We start from the raw sequence: 12,145 nt of genomic DNA, 5'->3' as shown, positions 1-12,145 counted from the left end.
GTGAGACTCCAACTCAAAAAAAAAAAAAAGAAAATTAGGCTCTAAGATCTCACTGCCCTTCCTTTTTTCTTCTTTATCACTGAACTGTAAAAAATTCCATCACCATGGAATGAAGAAGCAACCCACTTGAACAGTCTGGCTCTAATTCAATCTGTTTACTACATAGGGAACTCATAGAAGCTTCAACACACCCGGATTGCAAAGTAGTTCACACCATACATCTCCAGGTCCTGAGCTATCTTCAAATATTCCATTTCAGCTTCGTCCCTGTAAGAAAAATGGAAGACACTGTCACTGGAGCTAAGTGAGAAAGGTGGCAGGAGGACATGTGCAAAACTGAGTGTTCAAATGCTGCCATTTCTCAGGAACCATGTCATCAGCCAGAGCAGTAACCTGTAAAGATCTGTCCAGCCTTGAGTATTTTTTTTTTAATTTAATATCTTTAGAGGTACAAATGGTTTTTGGTTACATAGATGCATCATATAGTGGCAAAGATGTCGGAGCTTTAAGTGTACCCCTCATCCCACCAATGCACATTGTACCCAAAAGATGTTTTTCATTCTTCCACCTCTTCCCACCCTCTACCTTTAATAAAACATACTGAGCTCTGGCCAGGCTCGGTGGCTCAGCCTGTAATCCCAGCACTTTGGGAGGTTGAGGTGAGTGGATTGCCTGAGCCCATGGGTTCGAGAACCGCCCGGGCAACTTGGCGAGACCTCATCTCTACAATAAATCAAAAAAACTAGCCGGGCGTGGTAGCATGCACCTGTAGTTCCGACTACTTGGAAGACTGAGGTAGAAGGATCGCCAGAGCCCAGCAGGTCAAGGCTGTGGTGGCTGGGAGCATGCCACTGCACTCCAGTCTGGGCGACGGAGTGAGACTCCAACTCAAATGAAAAAAAACCATACTGAGCTCAAGCAGAATTTCTCATTCCTATAAAAAGAGAGTAAAATAACAGATTCATTACCCTGTCTCTTGGCTTTAATTTCCCATTTTACCCTTGGTAAACAGTGACACTTGCCTCAAGTAATTCAAGAAGAGCATGTGGAATGTTATCTTCTGTCCTCATATGGATTTTAATATTCAAATGTTATTTAAGTTGTTGCTTTATCTTTGTGTATTTTCTTTAAGTAGAAGCTTTTGGTAAGAGAACAAATTTTTCTACAAGCTACCTGAGGGCTCCTTTCCTGAATGGGTATAATTGGAAGTTAGGGCAAGAGTTGTCTGTGTTGTAAAGCACAGTTCTAAGTTACAAGTCAAATATAAAGTAAGCTCTTGAAGCATCAATGACTTGCAGAAAACTCCCAAATAGGTATAGTATTGAAATATTTTAACACAAGCCTCCCTATGACCTTGTCCTCTTCCCTCTCTCTCCAATCTCAAAATGCTCTCAAGTGAATTTTAAAACTCCAACCTGAGAGAAAGCCAAGTGTTGGTGAGCAGAAGGAGAAATCAGAAATCACACATACTGCTAATGTAAATCAGTACAATTACTTTGGGAAATTGTTTGACATTATTTTAACAGCAAAAACCTAACAACCTAAATGTTCATCAATATTAGAATGGATAATTTGTGATATATCAATACAATGGAATTCTACTCAGCAATGTAAATGAAAAACTATTGTCACATGCCACAAACCCAAATCTCACAATATGATGCTGAGTAAAAGAAAGAGGCACAAAAATAGAAACGGTTCGCTGTATTTACATAATGTTTAAAATGGTCAGCACTAATCTATGGAATTAGAAATCAGGAGATTGGTTACCTTGGGGAGGGAGAAAGGAGAACGGTGGGAGATAGACTCTTTCCCTGGTGTCGCATTGTGTTTTCACTTTGTGATCAATGATCTAGTAGTGTACTTATGGTTTGTCTACTTTTCTTTTCTTTTCTTTTTTTTTTGAGTTGAAGTCTCACTCTGTCACCCAGACTAGAGTGCAGTGGCCGCTCCCGGCCACTGCAGCCTCGACCTGCTGGGCTCCAGCTATCCTTCCGCCTTAGCCTTCCAAGTAGCTGGAACTACAGGCACATGTTACCACACCCAGATAGTTTTTGATTTATTGTAGAGATGAGGTCTCGCCAAGTTGCCCAGGCGCAGGCAATTCACTCACCTCGGCCTCCCAAAGCATGGAATTACAGGCTGAGCCACCGAGCCCGGCTGTCTATTTTTCTATATCCATGTTACACTTTTTTAAAAGTTAAAAAAAGGCCAGGTGCAATGGCTCATGGTTGTAATTCCAGCACTCTGGAAGGCAGAGGTAAGAGGACTGTGTGAGTTCAGGAGTTTGAGACCAGCCTGGGTAACATGACAAGACCTCCTCTCTACAGTAAATGGAAAAATTAGCCAGGTGTGGTGGGCACAATGGATCCAGCTACTTAGAAGGCTGAGGTGGAAGGCTTCCTAAGCCCAGGAGATAGAGGCTGCAGTAGCTGTGAGCATGCCACTGCACTACAGCTTGGTTGACAGTGTAAGACTTTGACTCAAAAAAAAAAAGTTAAAAAAAAAAAAAGAAGCATGTGACTGAAAGTAGATTTGAAGAAGTAAAAAAAAAATTTTAACCAGGTGTGGTGGCTCACGCCTGTAATCCAGCACTTTGAGAGGCAGAGGCAAGAGATTACCTGAGCCCATGGGTTGAAGACCAGCCTGGGCAACTCGGCGAGACCTCACCTCTACAATAAATCAAAAAATTGGCCAAGCTTGGTGGCTCAGCCTGTAATCCCAGCACTTTGGGAGGCCAAGGCTAGTGGACTGCCTGAGTCCACGGGTTTGAAACCAGCCCAGGCAACTTGGCAAGACCTTGTCTCTACAATAAATCAAAAATCAGCTGGGTGTGGTAGTGCACGCCTGTAGTTCTGGCTACTTGGAAGGCTGAGGCGGAAGGATCGCAAGAGCCTAGCAGGTTGACACTGGGATGGCCATGAGTGTGCCACTGCACTCCAGCCTGGGCGACAGAGTAAGACTCCAACTCAAAAATCAATCAATCAATTAATCAAAAAATTAGCTAGGCGTGGTGGTACACGCCTGTAGTTCCAGCTACTTGCAGACAAGTCTAGGCTGTAGTGGCCATGAGCATGCCACTGTACTCCAGCCTGGGAGACTCAGACTCAAAAGAAAAAAATGTTAAAGGTTAATGAAAAGATGATCAATTTCTAAAGTGATCAGAGGAATGCCAAGAAAACATAAGGTGAAATTTTTCACTTTTTTATTTTTTTAAAGTTTTCAAGCAAAGTTTATTTAGAAAGTAAATTAGAGAGAGAGAAGATTCACCTGCCCTATTGTAGGGGAGTGGGCCAATGTCAAGAAACGTGGCAGCCATAGCTCAAAGAGCCACATGGGCACACCAGAGTTTAACAAAGCAATAACCAATTTTTCACTTTTTATGAAAGGTTATAAAAATTAGATTGAGGCCAGGCATGGTGGTACATGCCTATAATCCCAGCACTTAGGGAGGCCAAGGCAAGAGGATTGCTTGAGTCCAGGAGTTTAAGATCAGCCTGGGCAATGTAGTGAGACCTTGTCTCTACTAAATCAAAAAATTAGGTGGGGGGGAAGATTAGGCAGGTGTGGTGGTGCATGCCTGTAGTCCCACCAATTTGAAAGACTGAGATGGAAGGACCATGTGAGCTCAGCAAGTTGAGGGTGCAGTAGCTATGATCGTGCCACTGTAATCAACCTGGGTGACAGAGTGAGACTCTGAGTCAAATAAAAAATCAGACTAAGTAAAAAGTGTTGAGGATAGAATGGGGCAGGAGGGATACGGAGAACAATTTGGTGGCACCTGTCAAAATGCAAAAAAACTCTCCTTTTAAAGAATCTATGCTCAGAAATATTATATAATGATACAAGATTGTGCACTGCAAACATTTTTGAAAAGTGAAAAACCTACAGATACTCCAAATGACATCAATAGAGGGATGGATGAAAAGCAATGGGATATTCACACAACAGAATTTTTTGAGTTGGAATCTCATTCTATTGCCCAGGCTGGAGTGCAGTGGCATGCTCACAGCCACCACAGCCTCAATCTGCTGGGCTCAGGCGATCCTTCCACCTCAGTTTCCCAAGTAGCTGGACCTACAGATGCATGCTACCATGCCCAGCTTATTTTTTGATTTATTGTAGAGACGAAGTCTCACCAAGTTGTCAAGGCTGGTCTCGAACCCCTGAGCTCAGGTAATCCTCTCGCCTTGGCCTCCCAAAGTGCTGGGATTACAGGCTTGAGCCACTGCATCCAGTTTTGTTTTTTTGAGTTGGAATCTCTCACTCTGTCACCCAGGCTGAAGTGCAGTGGCACGCTCACAGTCACCACAGCTTCAACCTGCTGGGTTCAGGTTATCTTTCTACCTCAACCTTCCAAGTAGCCATAACTACAGGCATGCGCTACCATGCTTGGTTAATTTTTTGATTTAGTGTAGAGATGAGGTCTTGCCAAGTTACCTAGGCTGTTCTCGAACCCGCGAGCTCAAACAATCCCCTCACCTCGGTCTCCCAAAGTGCTGGGATTACAGCCTTGAGCCACTGTGCCTGGCCAACAGAATTCTTAAAATTAAACTTAGTTGGCTGGGTTCAGTGGTTCAGCCTGCAATCCCAGCACTTTGGGAGGCCAAGGTGAGTGGATTGCCTGAGCCCATGGGTTCGAGACCAGTCCGGGGAACTTGGTGAGACCTCGTCTCTACAATAAAATAAAAAATTAGCTGGGTGTGGTAGCATGTGACTGTAGTTCCAGCTACTTGGAAGGTTGAGGCAGAAGGATTGCCAGAGTCCAGCAGGTAGACACTGGGGTGGCCGTGAATGTGCTACTACACTCCAGCCTGGGCAACAGAATGAGATTCCAACTCAGGAAAAAAAAAATTAAACTCAGTTACCAATGAGTATAGTCGGTCTGCACATCCTGCCAGGCAGCGCACATGCCCACTTTATGTCACATGTACTAGAAAAGGACACATATGAAACTGAAGACACATTGCTCCCAGCTCTCTCTGTTTCTTTTATATACTTTGTTCAACAGGTATGTCCTAGTTTTGTGGTTCTTTAAGGGGGAAAAAAAAACCCATAAAGAAATGTAAGCTAACCATGAAGGCGCCTCACCTGGCTCGGCCTCGGTGCTCTGCATACCAGGCAGTAATTCTCTCCTCCCACATTTCTGGAGTCATTTGATACAGATTTATTACCTACCAAAAAATAGAGCAAAATAAAACACCCACACATGAAGTAAGTTTGGATACTGTTTGCCATCTTTATAATTATGCATCATGTTTACAAAACAGCAAAGCTATTTTTAAAAAGCCACAGAGATACAGTCACAAGCAGAAATGGGTGTGTAAACAAGCACCATTCAATTGGAGATGCAACTCAGAAAGCTGCACTACTAACTCAGACTTAGGTGCACCCCTACTCTGGCAGTGGCCCCTCCTTCCTGCCTGGGTTGTACATCCTAGAGACCACCTTTGGCATCAGGAGCTCAGTCAGGAGCAAAGCTCACTGTGCTCGGGCCTTCACCTGCACAGAAGCCATCAACAACAGGTAAAGGCAGTAAAAGTTGAGGAGCAGGCAGGCTCTTATTAGCCAGTGACAACAGCTGAGTGGGTCTATAAAATCAGAAGGAGCAAAAGGGAGGGCAGGCCTGCTACTGTGGCTAATGAACACCAAGGATTAGAAACCACAATGCCCACCCTCTACCTCATCTCCTATATCCACCCCTCATGGCTGCAAACAGCTCAATTCTCCAGGCTGAAAACACACTGTCCCCTACCCACCTCCCTAGGAATGAAGGATGTTCAACCACCTTTCAAGAAAGGACCATGCTAGAAACACAGTTCATGCTAGTCCTGGCAATCCCAAACTAACTCCATGAGTCTTTGCTTTCTATATTCTCAGCAGAGATTCTATACTCTTTACTCAACATTACAAAATATTGCACCAGTCCTCCTACAGGCCCATGAAGGGCGGCGGCAGTGGCAGCTGGGGCGGCTGCAGCAACAGTGGACCATACAGAGGCAGCTACGGCAGGAGGGGTGGCTACGGGGGCAGCTCCTTCTAAACAATGACCAGAATGCCCGGGAGCAGCTCTAGGAGTAGTACTTTTTGACAGCCCCAGTGGGGTCAGTTCCTACGTCTTTCCCCACCACCTTCCTCCACCTTCCCTGTTTGCCCTCAGGGAGCCCGCTTCAGAGGCTGCCTGCCCTAGGGGACGTCCCCCTACTTGCCTGCCACCTCTCTTGTCTCCCTCTGAAGATGGACTTGGCCCCACATATACATTTTTGTGTTACAGTCATTGATGGACTCTCTTTTTTTATTATTACTTGGTCCTTGGTCTTTTTAATACTAGCAAAATATCTTGTTTTTGTGTTTTTTGGGGAGGGAGGTAGTGAACTTGCTGATTTTGTAGCAAAACCTGGGCAGGGGTTGGGGGGAGGGGTAGTTTACGTTGTTATAAGGACTTGATACCTGGCTACAGTATTTTCTATAAAACTTACTTGGATCCCATGCCTGAAATTTGGAAGCATATGTACAAAAATCATTTTTACGTTTTATTTTAATAAATCATTGTGTTTGACCATAAAAAAATTACAAAATATTTATTAAAATTTTCTTGTCATATGCTTCCAATATTCCTTCAAGTTCTTCAGTGAGCTTTTTTTTAGACTATCTGCTATGTCTTCCCAAACAGGGAATTTGATTTCTTTCTTTTTTTCTTTTTATTGAGTTGGTGTCTCACTCCATCGCCCAGACTGGAATGCAGTGGCACGGTTCCAGCCACTGCAGCCTTGTCTTTCCCCCTCAGCCTTCCAAGGAGCTGGAACTACAGGCATGCGTTACCACGCCTGGCTAATTTTTGATTTCTTGTAGAGACAAGGTCTCACCAAGTTGCCCAGGCGGGTCTTGAACCCGCGGGCTAAGGCAATCCAGTTGCCTCAGCCTCCCAAAGCGCTGGGATTACAGGTTGAGCCACCGAGCCCAGTCGGGAATTTGATTTCTTACCCTTTTTGGAAGCAATTCTTCTTGGGCCAAAAATCCCCGCTTGTGAACAGAGGGGTCGTAGTCACCATACTGAAAGGAGAAGAGAGGAAGAGCAGGCGATTAAGATTCTAAAGACAATGCCATTTCTGAACAGGGCTCACTCAATTTCATTCCCTCCCAGCTCCAGGGAGCAATTCAATTCCGATGACAAGTCAAGATTTCAACCTTGCTAGTTTGTTATCCTTGAATGAAAATACAAAGCTGATTATATCTATGAACAGAGTTGCATAATCCCATATGGGATGGATAGGTGCTAATAAGAATGTGACATTTGTATGGAAATGTCACCATGTTTTCTAACTCTCAAAGAAAGCAGTTGTTTCGAAAACATCATTTTTGAATTTGCAACTACAAAACACAACAGTGATAAGAGTCTTACCTACAAATGCTTCTAAATGAGTGGTAATTGGAGCCAATTGCTAGAGGGAGCCGGGAACAACGCAGGCAATATTATTAATAACTTTCACTCAAGTCTCTAAAAAATACTTTGGAAAAATCTGATACCAATACTGCCATTCCTATTATACAGACAAAAAAAAAAAAAAGGAGTAAGAGGTTAATTGATTTTCCTAAGGCTACAGAAAAGTCACTAGTAAGGTCAGAATAGGCCTTGCATTCTAATTTATTCCTCTGGGAACAATGACTTGGAAATCTATCCTCTGATTAAAAAAATAAATAGTCCTTTTTTTCCCCAGAAAACTTAAATCTGACCAGGAAATAAAAAATTAAAGGATATTTAAAAGAAACTAAAGTGAAACATATAGTGAAATATAAAATCAAAAACACTTATAAATCAGCATTCAGTGGCTCTTTTTACCAAAAACAACAAAGTTCAGTTCTTTAGTATAATCTTCTAGAAACATTTATTCTCTTAGCCACCAACATTGGAAACACAAAGGAGACATTGTCTACCCTCTCATTCTTAAACCGCCTCAAGTTTAAGACTTCTGGTATCTTTCTAAATGAAGTCTTCCAACCAAACAGATACATGGTTGAAAAGAGACATTTATTATCAACTTTAAATTGTATCTTGGCCAGGCTCGGTTTAAATTGTATCTCGGCGGGTCTCGGTGTCTCGGTGGCTCAGCCTGTAATTCCAGCACTTTGGGAGGCCAAGGCGAGTGGATTGCTTGAGCCCGTGGGTTTGAGACCTACGTGGGCAACTTGGCGAGACCTTGTCTCTACAATAAATCAAAAATTAGTCGGGAGTGGTAGCACACACCTGTAGTTCCAGCTACTTGGAAGGTTGAGGTGGAAGGATCGCTGGAGCCCAGCAGGTCGAGGCTGCAGTGATTGGAAGCGTGCTACTGCACTCCAGTCTGGGTGACAGAGTGAGACTCCAACTCAAAAAAAAAAAATTGTATCTCATTCCGGTATCACCCTGACTGGAAAAGTCCATGAGTTAATATTTCTTTTGAATCCCATAATTATCTTGCAAATAGCAGAGTTGTACTGCATTGTTTTTTGATAGGAACTTGTCAAATGTAAATATTTTAAAAATACCACAGTTTTTGTAACCCAGTCTGGGCATTTCTTCATTTAAAAAAAAGAGGGTTAACCGGACTCGGTGGCTCAGCCTGTAATCCCGTGCCTTTGGGAGGCTGAGGTGAGTGGATTGCCTGAGCCCGCGGGTTCGAGACCCGCCTGGGCAGCGAGACCTCATCTCTGCAATAAATCAAAAAATCAGCCAGGCGTGGTAGCGCACGCCTGTAATTCCAACTACTTAGAAGGCTGAGGCGGAAGGATTGCCGGAGCCCAGCAGGTTGCAGCTGCGGTGGCTGGGAGTGGCCACTGCACTCCAGTCTGGGCAACAGAATGAGACTCCAACTCAAAAAAAAAAAAGAGGGTTGGGCATGATGGCTCATGCCTATAATCCCAGCACTTTGGTAGGCCCAGGTGAGAGGTACCTGTGCCTATGGATTCAGGACCAACCTAGACTACTTGGCAAGACCTCATCTCTACAATAGATCAAAAAATTAGCCGGGCGTGGTAGCATATGCCTGTAGTTTCCACTACTTGAAAAGTTGAGGCGGAAGGATCACCTGAGCCCAGCAGTTCGTGCCACTGCACTCCAGCCTAGGTGACACAGTGAGACTTCAACTCAAAAAGAAAAAAAAAAAAAAGAAAAAAAGAAAGAAAGGACCTCAATTTCTATTTGAGGAGGCCCAGCAACACAGTAAGTGGGATTGTACTGAGCTTTAATGGTACTTCCTTGGGAGGCAGCTGCAAAGTGCAGGTAGGAGCCCGGCTCTTAAGGTTCTATCTCATTTCTTTTCTTAGTAGCTATATGACCTTGGAGATGTTTGCATTTCAGTTTTCTCATCTGCAAAGTAGGGATAACAGTAGTTACCTTGCAGGATTCTCATAGGGACTGAATGAAATAAAACCCGCAGTTTAAAAAGCTATACTTGACATACACAATCTGATGCCAAAAGATCTCAGGTCTCCCAAGTCTACTTTCTTATCTGTCAAGTGAAAGCAGTGGCCTTAGAGAACCTTGAAAAGGGGGCTCTGGAGTATCCCTTGGAGGTCTTGAATAAGGTAAAAGGTATCCTTTCTCCAAAACTCAGCTTTCTTATCTGTTGAGTGAGGGTCATAATAGTGCCTCCTTCATAGGAGTGATCAGAAGTAAGACAATCCTGGTAAGCATTTAGCAAGTTGTCTGGCTGCTGGTGAAACTCATGTATCATTATTATTGTCATCCTCTGCATTACTTATGACAACACTGGTCACTGTCTGCCTCCTCAGTTTTTTGAAGGGTAGGGTACTAAAGAAAGCCCTGTTAGTTGCATCTGCAAATCTCTCGAAAGCACTGACCAAAGTCTAATGCAACTGTAAACAGATATGCAAAGTTAAAGCTGTAAATTCAGGTTCCAAAGGCTTGCAAGATTAACAATCCCCATTATTATACCGAGCTCTCAGCTACTTCACCGATCAAATACATTACATCTGAGCAATGCAGAGGTGGCAAAGGCTCTGCTGAAAGAACTCCTCCACAGGACTAACTCCACTCCAACATTCAAGCTACCTTGATGTATATGTCTACTCTTAAATGTCTGTTTAAAAAACAAGCAAAGGGAAAAAAATCCTAAAGTTGTGGCAGTTGTTGAATATAAAAGAAAGTCATACCACTCCAGAGATGGAGAAGGCCATTCTTCATCCTTTTATGTAACAGATGCATTCTGATAATGTCACCAGGGCAAATTTATGGGGAAGCGAAGGAAGCCTGAATTTCAGGTCTCTGAACCTACATGGGCCTGTTCATAATAATATGAAAGAATCCTCTAAACATAAGAACATAAAAGGCGGGCTCAGTGGTTCAGCCTGTAATCCCTGCACTTTGGGAAGCCGAGGGGAGTGCATTGCCTGAGCCCGCGGGTTCGAGACCCACCTGGGCAACTTGGTGAGACCTCGTCCCTACAGTAAATCAAAAAATTAGCCAGGCATGGTAGTGTGTGCCTGTAGTTCCAGCTCCTTGGAAGGCTGAGGAGGAAGGATCGCCGGAGCCCAGCAGGTCAAGGCTGCAGTGGCCAGGAGCATGGCACTACACTCCAGCCTGGGCGACAGAGTGAGACTCAACACAAAAAAAAAAAAAAAGAAAAAAGAACATAAGAGAATCCTCTAGCCAGGCTTGGTGGCTCAGCCTGTAATCCTGTGCTTTGGGAGGCTGAGGTGAGTGGACTGCCTGAGCCTGTGGGTTTGAGAACCGCCTGGGCAACTTGGTGAAACCTCATCTCTACAATAAATCAAAAAATTAGCTGGGCGTGGTAGAACGCCCCTGTAGTTCCAGCTACTTGGAAGGCTGAGGCAGAAGGATCGCCAGAGCCCAGCAGGTCGGGGCTGAGGTGGCCAAGAGCGTACCACTGCACTTCAGTCTAGGTGACAGAGTGTACTCAAAAAAAAAAAAAAAAAATCGAGAACCCTCTAAATTATATAAACTTCAGGCCCCAGAAAACCTGAATCTACACCGACATAAACCAATTGAATTTAAATTCAAGAAGAGAGTATACCATTTAAAAGACTTATTTAGTCATTAAATTAAGTTTCTTCTGGATAGTAAATAATTTCCTGTCTATAAATATAAAAAATTAGACCAAATGTTCTGAACAGGATTTAACAAAACATACAGATAACTACACATGTAGAAAACAATAGATCCCCACCACCTACCAGTCAACTAAATTCTTAAACCTATAAATGAAATGCCATAAAAATAGCAGAACATGGATATAATAATAGTTATGAAGACATTCTAAAAGTCACTCAAAACATACAAAGAAAAAGACTGACAAGGCTGATATGTAAAAACAGACAAAAGATTGATTACCCATAATATATGGTGCTCCCACAAACCAATCAGAAAAAGATACACAATATAGTACAAAAATGGGCAAGTCATAAACAGCTGGTTCATAGAAAAAAGAAATATAAATGGCCGGTAAATCTATGAAAGGATGCTCAGCCCCAATTGCAATTAAGGAAATGCAATTTTTTTTTAAACCGTTCAAACAAAGTTTATTAGAGAAGAAAAAGAGGAGAGATAGACATGTCAGAGCTGGCACAGACAAGAGAAACCAACAAGGAAATCCAAATTTTAAAAATTGATTTTTCTAGCTGGGCTCGGTGGCTCAGCCTGTAATCCCGCACCTTTGGGAGGCTGAGGTGAGTAGATTGCCTGAGCCTGCGGGTTCGAGACCCGCCTGGCCAGCGAGACCTCATCTCTACAATAAATAAAAAAAATCAGCCGGGCGTGGTAGCACATGCCTGTAATTCCGGCTACTTGGAAGGCTGAGGCAGAAGGATTGCTGGAGCCCAGGAGGTCGAGGCTGCGGTGGCCGGGAGCGGTCACTGCACTCCAGTGTGGGCGACAGAGTGAGACTCCAACTCAAAAAAAAAAAAAAAACCAAAAACTGATTTTTCTATCAGATTAGCAAAATGGAGAAGATTGATAGTATCTACAGTTGATGAGGATGTGGAAAAACAGGTATTCTCACACGCTGTTGGTAAAAGTTAAATTACAACATTTTTAGACGGCAGTTTGGCCATATCTATTTAATTTTTTTATTGAGATAAATTTTTTTTTTTTTTTTTTGAGTTGGAGTCTCACTCTGTCACCCAGGCT

General features: G+C 43.3%; 1 protein-coding gene across 9 annotated transcripts in view; it reads right to left on the bottom strand.

Moving 5' to 3' along the window:
• NF2 (neurofibromin 2) overlaps window positions 1-12,145 on the bottom strand; it is a 98,210-nt gene that overhangs the window by 40,620 nt on the left and 45,445 nt on the right. For 8 of the 9 annotated variants that reach the window (XM_008069172.1, XM_008069171.2, XM_021718122.1 and 5 more), the window contains 3 exons: window positions 6,985-7,053; window positions 5,092-5,174; window positions 192-267 (listed from right to left, as the gene is read on the bottom strand). The exons of the other annotated variant lie outside the window; for it this stretch is intronic. In XM_008069172.1, the coding sequence (XP_008067363.1) occupies window positions 192-267; window positions 5,092-5,174; window positions 6,985-7,053 (228 nt within the window). The remainder of the gene's footprint in view (window positions 1-191; window positions 268-5,091; window positions 5,175-6,984; window positions 7,054-12,145) is intronic. 9 annotated transcript variants of the gene reach the window in all.

The sequence above is a fragment of the Carlito syrichta genome, unplaced genomic scaffold (genome assembly GCF_000164805.1).
Source record: "Carlito syrichta isolate Samal-C Ts95f unplaced genomic scaffold, Tarsius_syrichta-2.0.1 Scaffold311843, whole genome shotgun sequence".
NCBI classification, from domain to species: domain Eukaryota; kingdom Metazoa; phylum Chordata; class Mammalia; order Primates; family Tarsiidae; genus Carlito; species Carlito syrichta.
This window is presented reverse-complemented; position numbering and strand designations above follow the sequence as displayed.